Source organism: Spea bombifrons, chromosome 11, assembly GCF_027358695.1.
Source record: "Spea bombifrons isolate aSpeBom1 chromosome 11, aSpeBom1.2.pri, whole genome shotgun sequence".
Taxonomy (NCBI): domain Eukaryota; kingdom Metazoa; phylum Chordata; class Amphibia; order Anura; family Pelobatidae; genus Spea; species Spea bombifrons.
The window spans coordinates 33,644,579-33,667,320 of record NC_071097.1 but is presented as its reverse complement, the minus strand read 5'-3'; the positions used below and the strand labels follow the sequence as shown (position 1 = coordinate 33,667,320).

The window sequence follows — 22,742 nt, the reverse complement described above, 5'->3', positions numbered from 1 at the left end:
CGATTTGGAGTTAAATGCTTAAATGCAAAGCAGTTTGCAAATGGGAAAAGGGGCCAGAAATCAGTGCGTGTGTCAGAGAGGATGAGGAGTGGCCCAAAGAGCTTACAGTCTGATGTCTAGGTTTACAGATAAAGGGTCATTAAGCGAACGCCGTCTATCAATCATCTGTTATTGTTTTCTAGAGTCATTAAAAAAAACATAAAAAAGCACAATATAAACACAATATACACAAAACACACACATGCGGAGAGTGCGTACAAATATACTAATAATCGAAAACACGATTTATATCCAGAAATAACATCACGCCAACACAAATTACACCACACGGGATACACTTACACATGCGCAGGGTGAAATACAACACACACTATACAACACACACAATACAACATACAGTACACAACAGCACACACAATACACGCTGATATGAAATGTACATTAGCCACTGACACAACATTCTAATGTACCATAAATACGCATTGTGTTCTAAACGGGGGGGCACTTATAACCCCGAATTCGTTGGGGGGGGCAAGGAGAGGTTCCATAACGTGTGATTGGGTTCTAGAATCCCCAGATAATTAGGAAATGATTTCTTAGACATACTCTGAATATTAGCTCTAATCGCAGGAGGGTTTTTAAATCATTTTGAGTTTTTTGGGGTGATTTTGTTATTATTTGCGGGGTAACCGTGGGGTAACGGTGGGGTTTGGGGTACTCGGTTCGGTTCTGGGTGATGGGAACGCCGGGTTCTGATTAGTGGATCAGGTCCGCGTCTCTGTGTTTTCTGCTTTCTGATTTTAGCTTCTAGCAAATCCTCTTGAGCTGCATCTGTTGAACCTGCTGTTATCCTGAGCAAAGCAGATAATACCCTATAACCCCAGCCCTGCCCTGTCCTACCTCCAGCGGCTCGGTACCCACCCTGCTTCATCTCTCTGGTGCCCATCCGGCTCTGTGCCACCCCTCACCGGCTCACTGGACTCTGTGCCACCCATCACCGGCTCACTGGACTCTGTGCCACCCCTCACCGGCTCACTGGACTCTGTGCCACCCCTCACCGGCTCACTGGACTCTGTGCCACCCTTTGCTGAACAACCTGGCTTTACACCAAGCCATCCTAGACTCATCTGAGCCACCTCCAGAAACCTGGCTCTACACCAAATCTCACACACCCGTCCGTCCCTCCCAGACCTGCCCCACTCTGTGCTTCCTCTCCTAGTCACCCAGCTCTATGCCAACCCATCCCAGACCCACTCAGCTCTGCGCCAACCCATCCCAGACCCACTCAGCTCTGCGCCAACCCATCCCAGACCCACCCAGCTCTGCGCCAACCCATCCCAGACCCACCCAGCTCTGCACCAACCCATCCCAGACCCACTCAGCTCTGCGCCAACCCATCCCATACCCACCCAGCTCTATGCCAACCCATCTTAGACCCACCCAGCTCTGCATTAACCCATCCCAGACCCACTCAGCTCTGCGTTAACCCATCCCATACCCACCCAGCTCTGCGCCAACCCATCACATACCCAACCAGCTCTGTGTTAACCCATCCCATACCCACCCAGCTCTGCACCAACCCATCACATACCCACCCAGCTCTGCGCCAACCCATCCCAGACTCACCCATACCTCCACAAACCTGGTTCTTCACTACCCCTCAAACACCCACCTAGCTACCCTTGCTAGACCCAGTTGTCCTTGACCTCTCCTGTACGCACCGCTGACGGACCCACTCAAACCTCAAATCTGCCATTTTGTTTGTGTCCTGCCCTCCTCTCCTGGGCCTGGCCGGTCCTCGTATCATTTATGGACTTCACTACATACCCTCTCCCTGCCTGGTCCTACCCCGTATGTACTTACCCTACCCGTTCCTGACCCCTCTCTCCTGTACTCACTATGTAGCATCTCTCTTGACCCTTGAGTATTAGCTCTACCCCTTTCCAGTTCCTATCTCTATGCCCACAGCTTTATTCTGTCTCCCCTATGGAGGCAAATCTGCCACCCGCCTGCCCTTCATCTGCCCAAATTCCTCTAAGCCCTCCTGAAACTCGCCAGTTCAGTCCCTGCGCCCCGTAAGGCCTGGCGTGGAATGGTATAAAGCCTCTCATTATTAATATTTATGACGGAGTGTGAGTGCTCGGCGCGTGTGGTTTGCACATTAGCGGCGGCGGAGAATGCAGAGAAAGGACAGCAAAAGCCGGCGACTTAAACTAAAGAGATTACAGGAGAGAAATAAATAGAAGCGTTGGAGCGGCAGTCAGGGGAGACAGCCGGGGAGTACGGGGAGACAGCCGGGGAGTACGGGGAGACAGCCAGGGAGTACGGGGAGACAGCCAGGGAGTACGGGGAGACAGCCTGGGAGTACGGGGAGACAGCCGGGGAGTACGGGGAGACAGCCAGGGAGTACGGGGAGACAGCCGGGGAGTACGGGGAGACAGCCGGGGAGTACGGGGAGACAGCCAGGGAGTACGGGGAGACAGCCGGGGAGTACGGGGAGACAGCCGGGGAGTACGGGGAGACAGCCGGGGAGTACCGGGAGACAGCCAGGGAGTATGGGGAGACAGCCGGGGAGTACGGGGAGACAGCCGGGGAGTACGGGGAGACAGCCGGGGAGTATGGGGAGACAGCCAGGGAGTACGGGGAGACAGCCGGGGAGTACGGGGAGACAGCCAGGGAGTACGGGGAGACAGCCGGGGAGTACGGGGAGACAGCCGGGGAGTACCGGGAGACAGCCAGGGAGTACGGGGAGACAGCCGGGGAGTACGGGGAGACAGCCGGGGAGTACGGGGAGACAGCCGGGGAGTACCGGGAGACAGCCGGGGAGTACGGGGAGACAGCCAGGGAGTACGGGGAGACAGCCAGGGAGTACGGGGAGACAGCCAGGGAGTACGGTTGCCATGTTGGCCATCTTTAATGCCCTGAAAGAAATACATGCCACGCACGGTGCGGGGGGGGACGACAAGCGGCTGAGCAAAAACCAACACAGCATTTGCCGGCAGATCGGCCCCATTCGGCCCCTCTACTCACCTGTTTTTTCCTGCTGTAAAGACTCAAACCTTAATCAGTTGTTGGTCTCGTCTTAGATTATTAGCCTCTACCACTTCTGCTGGGAGACTGTTCCACGTATCTACCGCTGTCTCAGTAAAGTAAAACTTCCATCTAAGCCTCTCACCCTCTCGTTTTAGATTACTGCCCTTTTGCCCTAACATTTCGCCTTCTTTTAAATTAACTTCTCTCTTGTACTTTGTTAAATCCCTTTTTGTATTTAAATGTCTCTCCCCCACCCCCCCAGGCCGGACGTATGGAGACCCCCTATTCTTTCCTGATAATCGTAATCCTGCAGACCATTCATCATTTTAGTTGAGAATCTTTAACTGGCTGCATGGAAAATATTGTTTCGGGGACAGCGGGTTTGAGTCCCAAAAAGAAAGGGGGGGGGGATGTTAGGCCTCTAACCGTTAGGGGGAAAGAAAGGAGAATCAGGTTAGACAATCAGGGATCAGGTTAGACAGGTTAGGGAATGGATGCTGGTAAGGAGAAAGGTTAGATGGTGGGGGAGGTGGCTGGTTAGGGCAGACTTTCAGGTGGCGGGGGTTGATGTTGGTGGCTGGTTGGGGCAGAAGTTAGGTGGTGGGGGTTGATGTTGGTTAGGTGAGAGGTCAGATGTCAGATGGTGGGGGAGGTGGTGATGGCTGGTTATGGGAGAAGTTAGATGGTAGGGGTGGAGGGGTATTGGTTACGAGAGAGGTTAGATGGCGGCAGGATGGTGGATGGTAAAGAGAGAGGTTAGATGGTGGGAGTGGATGTTGGTGAGGAGAGAGGTTAGATGCCGGCAGCACAGTGACTGGTTAGGGGAGAAGTTAGATGGTGGGAGTGGATATTAGTTAGGAGAGAGGTTAGAGGGTGGGAGTGGATGTTGGTTAGGAGAGAGGTTAGATGGAGGCAGTATGGTGGCTGGTTAGTGGAGAAGTTAGATGGTGGGAGTGGATGTTGGTTAGTGGAGAAGTTAGATGGTGGGGGTGGATGTTGGTTAGGAGAGAGGTTAGAGGGTGGAGGTGGATGTTGGTGAGGAGAGAGGTTAGATGGAGGCAGGATGGTGGCTGCTTGAGGGAGAAGTTGGATGGAGAGGGTGGATGTTGGTTAGGAGAGAGGTTAGAGGGTGGGAGTGGATGTTGGTTAGGGGAGAAGTTAGATGGTGGGAGTGGATGTTGGTGAGGAGAGAGGTTAGAGGGTGGGGGTGGATGTTGGTGAGGAGAGAGGTTAGAGGGTGGGAGTGGATGTTGGTGAGGAGAGAGGTTAGAGGGTGGGGGTGGATGTTGGTGAGGAGAGAGGTTAGATGGACGCAGTATGGTGGCTGGTTAGTGGAGAAGTTAGATGGTTGGAGTAGATCCTGGTTATAGGAGAGGATAGTTGGTTGGGGGGTAGATGTTGGTTAGAGGGGAGGTTAGATGGTTGGGAGGGAAAGATGCTGGTTCGGGAAAGGGTGGGGGGAGAGGGTAGGACAGTGATTAGGGATCTCTGGTTGTTGAAGTGACTGAGCGGCTGACTTCTTCTCATTTGGTTAAACAAACCTGAGAAATTTTATTACCAAATCAGTGACAGGAAAATGTTTAACTCTCTCAGCAGCCACACTGCACTCTCACACGTGTACGCTGCACTCTCACATGTGTACGCTGCACTCTCGCAGTAACAGCGCTCTCTGCACTGCTCTCATTGGTGGCACCTAAATGCGGTCTCCTGTATTCAGTCTCTCTCACGAAGAGCGAACGTCTCTTGGAATGTTGAATAAATGACATCCTAAACGCTCACCAATATTCCAAAAAGAACGCATGAACTCCTACGGGAAAAAAAACGTGTTTCCACGCGCATCACACGCCGAGACCCATGACTGCGTCAGCCGTGACATCAACAAGCAGCTATTTGCAGTCTCTTTTCCCAGGTGTCGGGGTCCACGCGGGACTTAGCAGTCATCAAAACTTCAAAGCTTTCCCTGGCCACACAAATGGCTACAGGTCGGCTAAAGAGCTGACCGCCAGCCTTCTGATACACTGTTACTTCTGACCTCAGATATGAGAGCCTAAGATATATGTATGGGGGCCCAACAACCATCTGGGGCCCTTCAGAGTATGGACTGTGGTATATGGCAAAAAGGTGTGATGGCGAGGGTGTGATGCACAGAGCCCAGAAACGTTTTTGGGAGGAACCCTGACCCTGAGACCACGTTGTTGATGCTGGAAGGAGACAGTTGGAGGCCCTCTCATGGAGACATCTAGTTCTTCCGAGACCCCCCGACATTAACTCCCCGGAGACAGCCGAGCTCTTTCTCCCGTCCTCTCCTTATAAAGCCATCTCGCAGCGAGCGCCGGTGGCACGCAGCGCCCTGGCTGTGTATCCGGCGGTTTGTTTTTTTGGCACACCGTGAAAGTTAAGTCATCTTCTACCCTCCAGCCACAGAAAAGAAACAGAAGACTTTATTATACAAAAAAAACGACGCTCATTAACCTCATGCATGCCAGTGACCAGCACATTAACCCTTGACGGTCAGGGGCCACATCAGTATTAGTCTTCAGAACATCATTTCATTCTTCTCCGCAGGATATCACCCCCGTACTTTGCACAAATACCCCACGTTCCTTTTGAACAGGGGCAGCTGACCGCTTTATGCCCAGGCCTGATCCGCAGAGTATTGCACCATTCACGAAGCACTGGATCAATATCTGAAGGTTATTGCACAATTAGGTAAATGCCACCAAATATCTGCGAGTCACAGTCCTGTTAACCCCGTATCCCCCAACACCCCCCATGACGCTGTATCTAAAGTTCATCTGTGAATTTCCTGCTCTCTCGTTTCTTCTGTCTCCTCCCCGACGGTCTCTCCGGCTCTTCACCGTTGGAAGCTGTCTCTCTCCCAGTCTTGGTCTCCTCGCCGTCTTTACTTTGGGTAGCATTGGCCGTTCCCAGGAGGAGATCCTGTGCTTCAGAGCGCTCCTGTTAGAGAGACACACACAGAGATCAGAGCGAGACCCAGGTCAAAACCTGCCGAGACAGACCAGGAGCTCGCGCAGGGCTACCGTCAACACTCACACTCAACACATACAGTGAAACAGAGCGGAGCAGAGAGAGCGACACGCGAGGACGGCTCGGTGACAGACGGGGAAGCACTTAGAGATCGGTCACCTGCTCGGCGTGTTCTGCGGACTTGGTGAACCACAGCGCCACGGCACATCGCGTTCCCCGCGTCACTGCGCGCACGCCATGAGCGTTCTCTCCCCCCGAGCTGAACAGGACCAAGCGGCCACAGCGGGGACGGACTTCTGCCTGCAACGACAAGAAGAGATAACGCAACCGGAAGACGTCCGCTCCTCAAATCAGCGCGATAACGAAGTCGCTGGTACTTTACACGCCGAGACGCTATGGCACCCGGAATATGCTCAGAGACCTTAAATCACGCTTCGGATTTGTCTCGGGTCCAGCACGGCCCTTAAGGAGCGGGCGCTCACACTCACCGTGACCGTCTCTGCGTCGGGTTCCGTGAAGAAGAGGTCCCCACCTTGGAAGTCATCGTTCAGGTAGAGGAGGCCACTTAAGAGATAACACGAGTTAGACGGGGCGCCAACGGAGACCTCATGAACTATATTATCATTCCAACCCCGATCCGTCCATCACCCTGCCGGAGACCACTCAGGCCAAGACCCCCATCTGATAGCGAATATGACCACCTATTCCTAAAACATCACCCCCCCCCCAAACCTAATCCATTATCATTTACTCCCGTACCTGACATCTCTGTGTACATACGCCGGAGGCTCCCTCCAACACTCCTTCTCCTCCGGGTCCAGAATGCAGTTATCGGCGTGGACGGGGTGACTGAGATCAGAGCGGCCCTCCTGCTCACCTGATGAAGAAAATGTATACATCTCAGAAATAATTGAAAGAACAAACATTAAAACATCCCAGCGATGTCTCCTGAATTATAATATAATAGCAGCGACTTCATTAACAGGGTAGTTAGAAGGAGGTGGTAAAAATGAATGAACGAAATTGGAATGGAAGGGTCCATGGGGTAGAACATAAAACCAGATCTGCCTCCCAGCAGAGGAGACAGAAGCCATCTATATCACCTACCATCACACTTTAAACTGTGCTATAGGGGAGGCTGCAGGTCCTTTAATTGGTCTGCTCTCAATTGTGCTTCGTCCAATGACGTTCTTGCTTCTCAGGAAAGGGGCTGGGCCTTTACCATGTTTATTTATTTACAGTGTCTGATTGCAACATTGTAACAAGTCCCCGGAAGATACCAATCCCGCCTCATACAGATCGCAGACGAGATCATCTCAACCCAGAAACGGAATTATTAAACGGGTCGGTACAATCAATAAAAGCTGCCGTTACCTTCTATAGCCGATCGGCACACGAGGTGGGTGTAGGAGAAGTGAAGCTTCTCTGTGCCAAAGTAAGACTGCGCCAGAATCCGAGCGCGCTCACTAGAGCGATAGAGCAGCCGAGAGTGCGAGAGGTCAGCGCTTCCCGCTAAAGCCATCTGTAAAGAGACCGAGGGTGAAGATGTGTGGTGTGGGTAGTAGTTATGTGGAAGGCATTCCACGCCGCGTCGGCAGAGTTATCACGCTGAGCACATGCGCGGACTGATATTACAGCGAACATCCGTACCTGTATCGCTCGCAACACAGTCAGACCCTGGATCCTCTCCCGGGGAGTATGAGGCGATCGTCGGCCTCGGAATCCACTCCCAGAACCCCCAGCCATCTGCAGGAGCACGGGGTACAAACGAGACAGGTTTAGGGCACTTAGCGACTGTTATTCCCGTCCCTGACCCGACGGGAACCCCATTAGCCCCGTCTTACCTGGGCCAGGTCAACAAGCATCCTGCACTCATCCTCGTTTATCACTCCGTCCAGGGTCACTCGCGCCGTCCCGTTCATTTCATGGGGGGTGAATGTCACCGTCACGTCGTCATAAGGCAGGCTCGCTGGAGGAGAATACGCATTCCCATAATTAACTGCCCTTCCCCACGATCCCCTCCCCCCCCCATTAAACGATACTCACCCCCTTTCTGCCCCTCTGCCTCTCTTTCCTTCCTGATCAGGAGAGACAAAAGCCTTTTAATAAGCAGCAAACACTGGAAAGCTACAATGTACCCCAATAATGTACCCCAACGCAGAGCGACAGCGGGTCCCGGGGTTACGGACTCTCTCCCCCGAGGGGCAGATTAGAGAGGGAGCACTTCTCCCATTTACTGGCCTTGCTCTTATGAGCTTACAATCTATTAAGCAGAACAGGAAAGCGTCCGTTATCTCCCGGCCCGTCGAATAAATGAGATTTCGGGGCGCTCACCGCACTCTCTCTCGCAGGCTCTCTGGGATTATTTCTTCCGGCGTCCAGGAATCCTGAGAGAACGTAAAATTTACACATTAGTCTCACGCTAGAAGTCATGAAGGTAATCATGAAACATATTAACCATTTCAACGGACTCCGGTCACTCGCTCTCTCTAACACCCTCTGTCGATGTCTTCCTACCCTCCCCGCCGCCCGCTTCCACACCCCGGTCTCCATTTTCCCCTCTTGCCTCCTCTTGTTCTTCCGTTATCCGTTATCCAGGTACTTCTGCAAAGGGGCGGAGCCTCGGCTCCACCCCTTTGCGGATAACATTATAAGAAATGGTCGTTTTTTATTCAGATAAATTTTTCTCTTATAAATCGACAAAATAAGAAAAATAAAAAGATGATTTAATGGAAGACACTCATGGTTTGTGGGGGTTAAACTAGAACACCAGTCAGCCAATGGGAAAAGGGCAAGGCAGGGATCCCATCTCCGATTGGTTGCCGTAGCAGCGTTCTGCGGCTTTGCTCATCTTTCAGATGCTGCGCTCCTGTCTCTTAGCGTGTATGTACACATGTACTTTACCGTGTACACACACTCACCCTAACACGGATGCTGGGAGGCGGGTAAACCTGTTCTACCAAGTGTCCCTAGCAGGCGGTCATATATATTCCTGGGCAAATATAGAAAATATATATATACGGTCACGCAAGCTTTCTCGGATTTCCACGTGTGCGTGTGTAAAAAAAAACGCGTTAGAAGACGTACCGGATCCCCGAACGAGATGTTCAAATTCTCCATGGCGTAATAGAGCAATTTCTTCTCCGAGAGCGTGCGATGCACGTATGACGCGATGATCTGCGGGAATAAACCAAGTATTATTGGGGGGGGGCAAATTTCAAACTTCTCTGGGATGCTGTTCCGCTGACCTGTCTGCGGGCAATCAATTGAGTGATTATTCCTCCCCGTTAAATTACTTCCGCTCCTTTAGTTAAATGGGTTTAACTCATTGTTGGCAATAGTTTTTTTGTTGGGGTGAGAAGGTGGTGGCATTAGGGCATCAGGGTCATTAGCGACAGCGGAGAGCTCTCACTGAAATCATCCGTGGTAGCAGCATGTATGCTGGCGGAATGCTGTGATTGGCTGCTGCTGCTCCCTAGACAGGAAGTGTACTTAAGAACACTTCCTGCTTTCAGGAGACACAGACAGAAGACTAGGCCTCGTCTCATCGCGTTACCTCTCGTGCTTTGCCCACGCTCTTGCCGCCAAGTCGTTCTTCGCACCCACGCAGTCTCTCTCTCGTGGTCTCATTTTGAGGATTGAAGAGCAGCAGTGAGTGAGCGATTTCTGCAGCCGAGTCCCAGTCCTCAACTAACGAAAAGGAAATACCCAAACAAGGCCTGTTAGCGACCCTAATGGGGTCCGACAGGGCAAACAACTGTTTTTCTGGTGAGTGGGGGCTGTATGTTTGCTGGAGTGGATACTCACGCTTGGTGTAAGTGTCCATCAGTAAGGACAGGCAGGATAAGACAGCGTCTTCTTTTGAGGGTTTGAGTCCGGGGGTCGAGGAACTCCGTAAAACGCACATCTGCCTGCACTGCAAGACGCTGACGTAATACTCTGAAAGGGAAGGAGCAGATTGTGTAGGGGCAGGTTGGTGGATAGGGCAAAAAAAAAGCATCAGGGGCAGAGACAGAAAAGATAGAGAGAGGAGAGCGTGAACCCACCTGCAATCACCTCCGATAAATCCCTGTGCACCTCGTTTTCAAGTTCTCTCGTTCCCTCGCAGAGACTGCGGCAACTGTCTAACTCCGAGAGGCAAGCTGTCAGGGAGTCCTCTAACCGAAGGGCCGCAGCTCGGAGCTTACCGTCAGACAAGAGCGAGACAGCCTGAGAGAACAGCGCCTGTGGACAGACAGACAGACAGGAGACCATAACACGACCGCCCGAAGGAACACAAGAGACAGCAGAGGGTTTGTCTGTATTCATTAACCTGCGAGACAGCAGAGGGCTGATTTCAACTCTATACGTTACGAAGGGCCAAACCCAATGAGCTTCTAATGCAAGAAGGGCCGAACTGGGCCATACCATGCATCATGCAGACCACACCGGCTCTTCCGGTAAGAGAAGCTCCTCTGGGGTGGTCCTTCGTGATGCGAGGGGACCGCAGGGACACGAAGTGCTCACAAGGGGAAGAGACGACCAGCCGACGGCGGCCCTTCTGGCCACAGAGACTGTCCGAGAGCAGCCATATCTCGGTAGGGTTTGTGAAGACGCCTCGAGGAGCATTAGAGCGCGGGAATAAAGGCTGTCTCGTTTTGTTACCTGGCACTGGGACTGTTCCAGGTCTCGGAAGCTCTGCTCACCGACGTTCTTCATCTTGCGGTAGCGCTGAAGGTCGTCCTGGATCTGTTCGTGGAAGGGGTTCCGGACGTAGAAGGTGAACGCGGCGGCGGCGGCTTCATCCAGTTCCTCCAGCTGTCGGAAGAATTGTGCCCGTTAGTCCATAACCCCCCCTCAGACCGTCAGAGAGGGGCACTTTCATTTTAGGGGGTGTGGTTGGAGGTGAGGTTTTGGGCGGGGCTTTGAGACTGTATATAAATTGGGTAACTGGGTAAGGTTAAGAGGTCTGAAGAGATTCCTCCAAATATTAACCCTTTCATGGAATGGAGAGAGCGGTGGTTCCAATATATCAAAGATGTACAGATATTGAGAATTTATACACCTGTAAACAAGCAGGGATATTAGGAATATTAAGGATTCCGGTCTGTGTGGAAATTTGCCCATTTGCCCTGAGAACGGGGTCTCCTACAAAACCCGGCTGTCATCAGAAGTCATTTCCTGTCCGCCATGACCGTCCGCGCAAGTCACTTCCTACTCGTGTCTGAACCGGTGTCTCGCCAGGAACCTTACTGAAAACGGACGGGGCCCTCAGAGAATCGCCACTTACCAGCAGGAGACAGACCTCAAGGTGTATGCTGGGTCTTATAACCCCCAGCGCTGTATAAAGTAATATAACCCCAAGCGCTGTATAAAGTAATATAACCCCCCCAGCGCTGTATAAAGTAATATAACCCCCAGTGCTGTATACAGTAATATAACCCCCAGCGCTGTATACAGTAATATAACCCCCCAGCGCTGTATACAGTTATATTACCCCCAGTGCTGTATACAGTAATATAACCCCCAGCGCTGTATACAGTAATATAACCCCCCAGCGCTGTATACAGTTATATTACCCCCAGTGCTGTATACACTAATAACCCCCCAGCGCTGTATACAGTAATATAACCCCCAGCGCTGTATACAGTAATATAACCCCCCAGCGCTGTATACAGTTATATTACCCCCAGTGCTGTATACAGTAATATAACCCCCAGCGCTGTATACAGTAATATAACCCCCCAGCGCTGTATACAGTTATATTACCCCCAGTGCTGTATACACTAATAACCCCCCCAGCGCTGTATGCTTTATGGCATTGCTAATGAAGTCTGCTCTGTTATTGACATTCATTAGTCAGAGAGTACAGCTAGGTGGTTAAGACTGAGGCATTCTATTGTTTCCCATAGGCAGTATGATAAGGAGTCGAGGGGTGCAAACACATACATACATGTAAGATATATATACATAGACACACATACATTATATATACACACCAACATACACACATACATAATAAATACATATACACATACCTACATTATATATATACATAAAGACACGCACATACATAATATATATATATATCTACATACCTAATAACAGATGGAATAAGTATCTCGTGATAATACCTTTTTTTATTGGAGTAACAGAATCTTGGAATCACGAGCTTTCAGGAACTCTTCTCCCTGATCTCCCGAAAGCTCGTCATTCCAAAATTCTGTTAGTCCAATAAAAAAGGTATTATCACAAGATACTTATTCCATCTCTTATTTAATATTCACACCACCGGACTAATACAGCTACAACCTCTACTCGTCTACATACACACACACACACACACACACACACTATATATATATACATACAGACAGACAGACCCACAAACTGCACATTAACACATACACACGCTATACACACTGACTATGCACACATTATATATACACACTGTACACACACTGTATACTCTGTATAGACACACTCACTATACACACACTGTACACACTCACTATACACACACTGTACACACACCCTTTACACACTCTGTATATACACACACACACTTTATATATACAAACTGTACACACACACTGTACACACACACACACACTGTATACACACACACACACTGTATACACACACACACACACTGTACACACACACACACACTGTATACACACACACACACTGTATACACACACACACACACTGTATACACACACACACACTGTACACACACACACGCTGTACACACACACACGCTGTACACACACACACGCTGTACACACACACTGTGTACACACACTCTCTCTCTCTCGTGTCCACGTGGCCAGTGCTGGAAGCTGCTGAGCATTTCTGGGTCTGGAAGTATTAACCCCTTCATCACCCCACTGCACTCAACTTGCCAGCTCTACACTTTCAGCCTATTACCCCTCCCAGCATTCTGCTGCCCCCCCCGTGCTGTGTGTAGTAGATATTTTATTGTCACCCCTCTCCGACTCCGGGTAGTTCATTGCCCTGCCTGCTGCCCCTCCCGGGTATTACCCCTGTTGCCCCTCACCTTGTAGTGCACCACCTGCAGGTAGTTGTAGAGCTGTCCCCTGCTGAACACTTTCTCTGTTTCCTGGGTCAGTCGATACAGGGATGGTTCTCCCAGCCGCAGCCTCTCGCAGCCCAGCAGGCAGTCCGCTCGCTTTAGTACCGCGTCCTCCAGGTGGGGCCCCCAGGAGCCCCGGAGCCCGCACTCCTCCCCGCAGCGCACCTTCACCCCCTGCAACTCGGACAGGCTCCGCAGGGCCCCCCAGAGCTGCCCCCGGGCCCCCAGCCAGTCCTCCCGAGAAAACAGAGAGATCCCATTCCAGAGCAGGAGGTCGGGGGGCGGCAGGGGGCTCGTCCGGATCCCTGACAGGGCAAAAAGCCCCCCAAAGAGGAGCAACAGGGGTCCGCGCATGGCCGGGAGAAAGTGGGGTGCCGGCAGGGGTGGACTCGGGCAGGAGGGGGTGGGATGAGGGAGGGGGACTAACCAGCCGAGCCCCTCCCCGAGACCTCCATTAACCCCTTACTCACCACAAGCACGCGGGTTGCAATCAATTAACCATGTACTCCCCGAGAGCATTATTAACCCTTCATTCACCAGCGACACGTAATTGAACGAAGGCCAGTAAAGCGTCCATCCATTAACCCTTAATAAACTGGAGCTTTCCAGGCAGCGCTTTAAAGTAACTCTTTAGTCACCAGAAACCTCATGTAGAGCCAAATACGTTTCCTACATTAACCCATAATTGACCAGAGAGCTGCAGAGTCCATTTAACCTCTTATTAGCAGAATCCCACGTATGACTGCATCAGTCATTTACAAGAGCACCCCCCCATTCACAGAATCCTTCCAAGCATGGATTTATTAACCCCCTGAGCTTCACTCCATTAACCCCTCACATGCCAAAGACCTTGAGACTATAACCTTAATGACCTGGGGACTCTTGGTCTATTAACCCTTGGCATGTAAGGGCATGCATTTCCTCTGTCCATTAACCCCTGTCCTTCCAAATCTAGCCATTAACCCCTACCCTGCCATTATTTTCTGTTTTTGGGAGCTGCCAGCTTGCTGCAGCATCACCTTTTATATTTCTACATCCAGGTAAGACAATAATAATAACCCCCCCCCCCAGATCAAGCCAAGGTACTTATAATACCCCCAAGAATAATGACACAAGTGGAGAGGGGCAGCTGCCAGCGTTGGACTCTTTATTACTAACCTGACATGCAGCCCCATCAATGAAGAAATGATATTAAAATACTCTGTTAGCACCTAAATATGCATTCATTAAACCTGCGGGGGTAATGGTTCTCTTAAAGAGAAGCTGCAGCTCCAGAGCTGCAGTGCGCTGTCCTCAACCACTGGCAAGAAATGGCATCGATTGAAATGGGAGCATTTTCTGCGCAGGGATGCGGGGGGGAATCTCGAGCCGGGGCTGGCTGGAGGTGATAGGGACGGAACTCATCGACTCAGGATAGGAGCTGGGGATGGGGGGAAGGGACAGAGGGGTCTTCCGAATCCCTTCATGCATTTTACCCTCCAGGTAACTAATGTACCCATTGGCACCCATAGTTACACTTACACAAACTTACACACCAACACACATGCACTTCCACATTATCACTCTCACACTAACACACTCTAACACTACACATCCATGCTAACACACTAACACTTACACATCTATGGCGTGGTATTGTGTGTAGATGCATACAGATAAATGTTATCCCCAGCATGAAGTCTACTCGGTGCTGCTTAAACTGATTTATTATATAACTTTATTCATGAAAATTCAGCTACATTTCCTAATATTAACTCACAGAAAGTATATTCCAGGAGTGCAACCCAATGAGCCGTGGCTCCAAAACTATTTAGTGTGGACCCACTTAAAACCGCAGACGTTATAGGGGCCCCAGTACCGGAACTGTACCTGTGTAGCCTGTCGAGTGTGTACTTGGTGCTGTGCGTGGTTGAATATATGGCTGTCGGGTCGCCATGTTGGCTTTTGTTTTCAGGACCTGTCCTGCCGGAAAATGGCCAACATGGCGGCCCTGTACGGCCGGCAGCTGCTTTAATAAAACGTCACGTGTCTCCTTCATCACACAATCCAAAAAGTACCGCCGAACGCACCCTCAGCCGCCCATTCTGCGTTCTCCATCCTCCAATGCAGCGCCGGGTTATGACATCATACCCTGGCAGTCCAGTGTAAATGTGATCTGCCCTGTAACCGGCCCTTGAGCAGTGGGACACCTGGGGGGCTGATGGTCCCCCCCCCAGGCCCAGTCAGCATATGCCCATACCCAGGAACTTGCCCCGGAGTCTCCGGTTGAAGCACCGCTTTTCTGGGTCTCCTAGTAACGCCCTGAAATCTCTAGACACGCCCAAACCCCACCCATGACTATTCCCCCCTCCCACCCTCTTATAAATATAAAGCAGTTGGGACCAGCCCCACCCACCACATCAGGCCCATTGATGATGTCAGCCCAGCCCAGTAGATCCTGGGATCCAGCGATGTCCACAGAGCTGACAATCTACCACATTTGTCAGTAAAATATCCGCGATTCATCATTAAAAGGCACTTTGACAAAGGAACACCATTTCTACGGGACGTTCGCTCCTGCCACAGGGGGGCCCCAGAGGGCCAAACAGGTCCACGAAGTCACCGGCCCATTTAACACGAAGTCTGCGGAACCTTCAGAATCCGAAAATTCCGCGGGGTTTGGCGTAGCCCAGCTGGGCCTTGCTGCTGAGAAAGGCGAGGAGGCCCACGGAGGTCTCCACGGTGACGCTTCTATAGAGGACCAGCAGGCCGTTGGCTCTTCCGGGGAGCGGTCGCTGCCTGTGAGCCGATTTCACCGACTCCACTAGGCGTTCCATGAAGGGTTCGAGCTGCCGGGACACAAGAACACGGAACTTTCATGATTCATGTGTGAAGGGGGAGGAGTTAAGTGCGCCACGTGAAGGACACAGGTGGGCTATAGGAGTGATATATAATATAACCCCCCAGCGCTGTATACAGTAATATAACCCCCCAGCGCTGTATACAGTAATATAACCCCCAGCGCTGTATACAGTAATATAACCCCCAGCGCTGTATACAGTAATATAACCCCCCAGCACTGTATACAGTAATATAACCCCCAGTGCTGTATACAGTAATATAACCCCCAGCGCTGTATACAGTAATATAACCCCCCAGCGCTGTATACAGTAATAACCCCCAGCACTGTATACAGTAATATAACCCCCAGCACTGTATACAGTAATATAACCCCCAGCGCTGTATACAGTAATATAACCCCCAGCGCTGTATACAGTAATATAACCCCCCAGCGCTGTATACAGTAATATAACCCCCCAGCGCTGTATACAGTAATATAACCCCCAGCGCTGTATACAGTAATATAACCCCCAGCGCTGTATACAGTAATATAACCCCCAGCGCTGTATACAGTAATATAACCCCCAGCGCTCTATACAGTGATATAACCCCCAGCGCTGTATACAGTAATATAACCCCCAGCGCTGTATACAGTAATATAACCCCCAGCGCTGTATACAGTAATAACCCCCAGCGCTGTATACAGTAATATAACCCCCAGCGCTCTATACAGTAATATAACCCCCAGCACTGTATACAGTAATATAACCCCCAGCGCTGTATACAGTAATATGACCCCCAGCGCTGTATACAGTAATATAACCTCCACCGCTGTATACAGTAATATAACCCCCCAGCGCTGTATACAGTAATATAACCCCCAGCGCTGTATACAGTAATATAACCCCCAGCACTGTATACAGTAATATAACCCCCAGAGCTGTATACAGTAATATAACCCCCCCAGCACTGTATACAGTAATATAACCCCCAGTGCTGTATACAGTAATATAACCCCCCAGCGCTGTATACAGTAATATACCCCCCCAGCGCTGTATACAGTAATTACCCCAGCATTGTATACAGTAATATAACCCCCAGCGCTGTATACAGTAATATAACCCCCAGCGCTGTATACAGTAATATAACCCCCAGCGCTGTATACAGTAATATAACCCCAGCGCTCTATACAGTGATATAACCCCCAGCGCTGTATACAGTAATATAACCCCCAGCGCTGTATACAGTAATATAACCCCCAGCGCTGTATACAGTAATAACCCCCGCATTGCATTATGCTGCACCTGGCACATGTCTCGGAGGTGTTGGTGGCCGGGGGCTCCGGGGTGTTTGGTCAGGATGACGTAGGGTAGATTTTGGGCCCATGGATTCCAGCGGGAAATGAAGGAGGGGGGGTCGCGGAGTTTGTCCCACTGCACCTTCAGCGCATGTCCGTCCAGCCTGGCAGAGAAGGAGCAGAGGAGAAAATGTAACGGATTATTATTGTTTTTATAGCGCCATCATATTCCGCAGCGCTGTACAGTGGGATTAGTGCTCTGCTAACTCACTCACAAGTTCCAGAAATAAACACCAGTGGGAACAACACCCAAAACCAGAGGCGGCAGCTCAAAGGAGTAGAATCCAGTCTGACGGGGCGGGGAGCACCAGAGGAGGCGGCAGAGGGAAGATCTCCACGTTTAGGTGCACCCCTCGCAAATTAATTGGGGGGGATTTGCCCCTCTCCCCGCCCCCCCAGCTTCTTTCCCTGCAGAAGACGGGGTAACTCACTTGTTGAGTGCGGTCGGCGGGTAGCACAGCGGGCCCCACGTCACGGTGTCGATGAAATGCAGAGGAACGCGGAACAGTCGGGAGCTGCAGAGCCCAACAAAATCATAATAGCAGAGGATCAGGGACTGCTCGCACAGGAACCCCAGGAGCTCACACTCTGCGCCCCAGTGGCTGATCCTGCCGGGGGGGAAAAAGCAGAAAAGCAGCCAGATCAGCACAGACCAAAAACGATGCCACACGGACGCTCTGAGCGCTTCTTTTACCCCTCTGAGGTCCCTAAAACTTATGTAACTGCGCATGCACTACCAATGCTCTACGGATCAGGACTGAAGCCTTCTGCGATCTTTTAATGCCGCTGCGCATGTTTAACTTCATTTCATGTCAAAAGAATGCGGTGAAAGTGAAAGTGAAAGCTACGTTTCTGGCTTAATCCTGATGTTATGCTCAGCGGACCAGTTACTAGTTTTACTTTACTGAGAGGGTGGTAGATAAGTGGGCCAACCTCCCGGCAAAAGTGGTAGAGGGTAATACAGCGAGGGGATTAAACATGCATGGGATAGGCATACGGCTCCTGAATCGAAGACGAGACCGACGACTGGTTCTATGTTTCTATGGTGACTTTGTTCCATTCAGGCACCTGTGCGACGCAGGTGCACACACACCGTACACACACACACAGACACTGCACACGCTGTACACACACACACCGTACACACACACACAGACACTGCACACACTGTACACACACACGTAATTACTGTGTCAGGATCCAGGTGCTCTGCAGGTTTCCATCCTCGTCAGGGGAGAGTTGGCTTCGAACATCCTGGATGGCCTGGGAGATGAGTGACGGCTGAGGGTTGGGTGGGTGAGAGTGGGAGTACACAGAGACGGGGGGGGGGGCAGCCAAGGTAGGAGAAAGAGAGAAAAGGATGGGGTGGAAGTGGAGAGAGGAGGTGAAAAGAGTAAGAGAGGGTTCCGGGGCAACATAAAGCGAAAGGGAGGTAACAGAATGGGGTAAAAAGAGGGTAATGGGAGAAGTAAGCGGGGAAGAGTTGGAGGTAAAAAGGAAGAAATACAGTTAGTTTTACCCTATATTACCCCACGATCTTCCCTATAATGCCCAGCTAATACCCCTATAATACCCATACAGCTGTTCTATCTCCCCCGGTTCCCGTTGCCCCACATTACTGCCACCAGCGTTGCCCCTCTGTTACCCTGAAGGCGAAGAACTCCTCTTTTTGGGCTCCGGCGTCGGTCTCTGGCGTGATGTATTTCGGACTGAAGTTCTCTCTGGGCTTTTCGGGGTACATGGGATGAGCGGACGGTTTCGGGGGGCCGGGTACATCGCTGAGAGAGGTCTCTGGGTGGGCAGCCGGCTCTCTCTCCATTGTCGAGCTCTCTGTGTTACTGGATGTCTCTTCTGTCATCATCTTGTTCTGGTGACTCCTGCTTTCTCACCGCTCCATATCATGAGTCCATCAAGCAGTCTCGAGCTGTCTTTGCCAGTCGGGTGCTGTCTCTCTGTCCGGCGCTGTCTCTCTGTCGGGTGCTGTCTCTCTGTCGGGTGCTGTCTCTCTGTCGGGTGCTGTCTCTCTGTCCGGTGCTGTCTCTCTGTCGGGTGCTTTCTCTCTGTCGGGTGCTGTCTCTCTGTCCGGTGCTGTCTCTCTGTCCGGTGATGTCTCTCTGTCCGGTGCTGTCTCTCTGTCGGGTGCTTTCTCTCTGTCCGGTGCTGTCTCTCTGTCGGGTGCTGTCTCTCTGTCCGGTGCTGTCTCTCTGTCCGGTGCTGTCTCTGTCCGGTGCTGTCTCTCTGTCCGGTGCTGTCTCTCTGTCGGGTGCTGTCTCTCTGTCCGGTGCTGTCTCTCTGTCCGGTGCTGTCTCTGTCCGGTGCTGTCTCTCTGTCCGGTGCTGTCTCTCTGTCGGGTGCTGTCTCTCTGTCCGGTGCTGTCTCTCTGTCGGGTGCTGTCTCTCTGTCCGGTGCTGTCTCTCTGTCGGGTGCTGTCTCTCTGTCCGGTGCTGTCTCTCTGTCCGGTCCAGTCTCATATAATGCCGTTGGTCTCTCTGGTTTTACACGGAAGCCGGATGTTTCAGAGAAACAAAACCAGTTGAACTTCCAAACTCTTCCCTCCCTCTGTAGGCTGTCTCTCTGCATCTCCCTCCCTTGTCTGGGCTGTCTCTCCGTGGTTCTCTCCACCTCTCTCTCTCTCTCTCTCTCTCTCTTTCCATGCAAAGTATATGAAGTAAGATGTCTCTCTCCTACCCCGGGGAATCTCTCACCGAGCTCAGAATGTATGGAATGATCGTATGGCAGAGCTCTATAGAAAGAAATATAAGTCGTTCCAGAAACCAGAGGGCCAGAGGTTTAGATGGAATGTAAGGAAGTTTTACTTTACTTAGAGGGTGGTAGATAAGTGGAACAGCCTCCCGGCAGAAGTGGTAGACGGTAATACAGTGAGGGGATTAAACATGCATGGGATAGACATACGGCTCCTGAATCTAAGACGAGACCAACAACTGATTCAGGTTGGAGTCGTTACAGAAGGAGAAACGGGCGACTAGACGGGGGCCGAATGGGGCCGATCTGCCGGTAAATTCTATGCGTCTGTAGGTCATATGGACACCAAAAAGTCTTAGTAAAGCCAAGTAAAAAAAAAAGTTTTCCCTCTTTAGCCGTTTGAAATGTTGGAAGCCATCTGATGTTTTTGTCTCTCTATCTCTCTGACTTCCTCTCAAAGTGCTCTCCCTCTCTCTCTTTCCCTCCCTCTCTCTCTCCCTCTCTCTCTCTCTCTCTCTCTCTCTCTCTGTCTCCCTCTCTCCCCCCCTCTCTCTCTCTTTCCCTCCCTCTCTCTCTCCCTCTCTCTGTCTCCCTCTCTCTCTTTCTCTCTCCCTCTCTCTTCCTCTCTCTTTCTCTCTCTCTCTCTCTCTCTCTCTCTCTCTCTCTCTCTCTCTCTCTCTCTCTGTGCTGTCTCTCAATGCGCTCATCTCTATTTTAATCAACAAGAGTCACGTGGCTTAATCTTAACTGATTAATTGCACGGTAATAAAAGAAATCCAGGATTATAAACTCTCATTAGACTGAATGGACAGAACAATCCAGCACACCGGGCAGCATACCGGGCAGCACACCGATCAGTACACCGGGCAGCAACCGGGCAACACACCGATCAGAGCACCGGGCAGTACACGGGCAACACACCGGGCAACACACCGATCAGTACACCGTGCAGTACACTGATCAGTACACCGGGCAGTACACGATCAGCACACCGGGCAGCATACCGATTAGTACACCGGGCAGCACACCGGCCAACATCCCGATCAGTACACCAGTCAGTACACCGGGCAGTACACCGGGCAACACACCGGGCAGCACACCGGGCAACACACCGATCAGTACACCGGGCAGTACACGGGCAGCATACGGGGCAGCACACCGGTCAGTACACCGGGCAGCACCCCTGGCAACACACCGGCCAACACACCGGTCAGTACACCGGGCAGCACACCGATCAGCACACCAGGCAACACACCGGCCAACACACCGGTCAGTACACCGGGCAGCATACCGGTCAGTACACTCAAGACCATGTAAAGCCTGTCGTCACCAGCCTCTTCATACTGTCAATAGTAGATCACCAGTAATCTGTTTATCGCGAAACCTGGATTGCAATTATTATTATTTATTTTTATTTATATAGCGCCAACAATTCCCGCAGCGCTTCTTACAGTCCCTACATTCAAAGGGTCTGACAGAACCAGAACCGACAGACTTGCAAGTAATGAATCTATTGCCAAATGCAGGATGGATTAAGGATAAAGGTGCTGATAATAACCAAAGTGTGGATTACTGTCAGTCTATAAGGATTGGAGTATCAATGGCGGCCTATCCGTCGATAGCGATGTGTGAGTGATTGTCAGTCTGTTATCACTGATTGCGGATTACAGACACCTTGTGCTAACGGGTGAGAGAACGGAGAATCTTCCATTGGGTAGCAAGGGTGAAATAGTAGTAGAGGGTACTTTAACATCCCTCTAACACTTGTGTTTTCCAATGTCAGAAAATAATTTGTTTTAGGGCTGTGGTAAATGCTCCTCGGGGGCGGGGCTTAATGACCCATTCATAGCTTTTTATGTAAATGAGACAATTAGAAGAAGGATAGTACATTTTATTTACACAATTTAATTTATAAAGCTGTTTACTGTGGTTTCTATAGGTTTCCTACAGAAGCATTCCGAGCATTCCTAGAAATGAGGGGCATCAGGGGAGGAATGGGGGTATTTAGGGCCAAAAAAGGGACAGTCCCTTCTAAATTGGGAAAGTTGGAAGTGGGCATACAGCACAGCTTATTTCTAGAGGATAAAGTGCTGTCACATAAACTTTGAAGACTCCAGAATGAATGAATTTAGTTTGAATGTTTTCTCTTATTATGTTACTCTGCTTATGAAACGAGGTGGCCCTGGCACTTTAAGGCCAGCGGTCACCTGATGATGTAAGCAAGGACGACAGCTGGATATCGCAGTTGGCCGCACGCTGAAACACCAGGTCTGCTGCCGGTTGAGTATGGGGTTGCCAATGGCCAGCGATCCACCGGATGGCTAGTCCGGATTTATTCAGTGAGTGAAGGGCTGGATTAATGGCCTCCTTCCCCTGCCCGCCGCTGACATTCCTATACACGCGCTATTAATTCATTATTCAAAGCACCTCTGGGGCCGGAGCAGACATTCATTCACTGCTAATTGCCATGAGAAGCCGCTTCTGTAAATGATCTGGCCGATAAATCAGTTTTCTGCCGCTGTCCCCAGATGTCGCATTGTATTAATTACCGTGCTGTTTGTCCTATTTTACTCCTGTGTTTGCGGTGTTCACGTTTAGATGACAGGCCCCTAATTAGGGGCAGCTGGAGCGGCCACTTACCTCCAGTACCAGAACCAGTTTTTCTTCCTCATGTTTCTATATGGATGTAAACGTATGTGCGTCTGCGTGTTCCCGCGTGTGCAGCTATCCGTGTCTGAGTTACAAACGACCCCAATACGTCTG

At 50.9% G+C, this 22,742-nt stretch overlaps 2 protein-coding genes across 2 annotated transcripts; both read right to left on the bottom strand.

Moving 5' to 3' along the window:
- Positions 1-5,452: 5,452 nt before the first annotated feature.
- P3H3 (prolyl 3-hydroxylase 3) lies at positions 5,453-13,487 on the bottom strand. Its single transcript, XM_053450225.1, has 15 exons — positions 13,064-13,487; positions 10,666-10,818; positions 10,068-10,245; positions 9,829-9,960; positions 9,578-9,711; positions 9,109-9,198; positions 8,356-8,408; positions 8,068-8,099; positions 7,866-7,990; positions 7,672-7,767; positions 7,396-7,543; positions 6,781-6,898; positions 6,510-6,585; positions 6,181-6,321; positions 5,453-5,991 (listed from the first exon to the last, which is right to left on the bottom strand). The coding sequence occupies exons 1-15, from the start codon at positions 13,451-13,453 to the stop codon at positions 5,818-5,820; spliced, it is 2,040 nt and encodes a 679-aa protein (XP_053306200.1). The 5' UTR covers positions 13,454-13,487; the 3' UTR covers positions 5,453-5,817.
- A 1,979-nt stretch (positions 13,488-15,466) lies between these two features.
- Positions 15,467-19,135, bottom strand: LOC128468489 (tumor protein p63-regulated gene 1-like protein). Its single transcript, XM_053450233.1, has 5 exons — positions 18,922-19,135; positions 18,466-18,557; positions 17,708-17,884; positions 17,224-17,380; positions 15,467-15,927 (listed from the first exon to the last, which is right to left on the bottom strand). Exons 1-5 carry the CDS (start codon positions 19,132-19,134, stop codon positions 15,733-15,735), a joined length of 834 nt encoding a protein of 277 aa, XP_053306208.1. The 5' UTR covers position 19,135; the 3' UTR covers positions 15,467-15,732.
- Between the last annotated feature and the right edge of the window lie 3,607 nt (positions 19,136-22,742).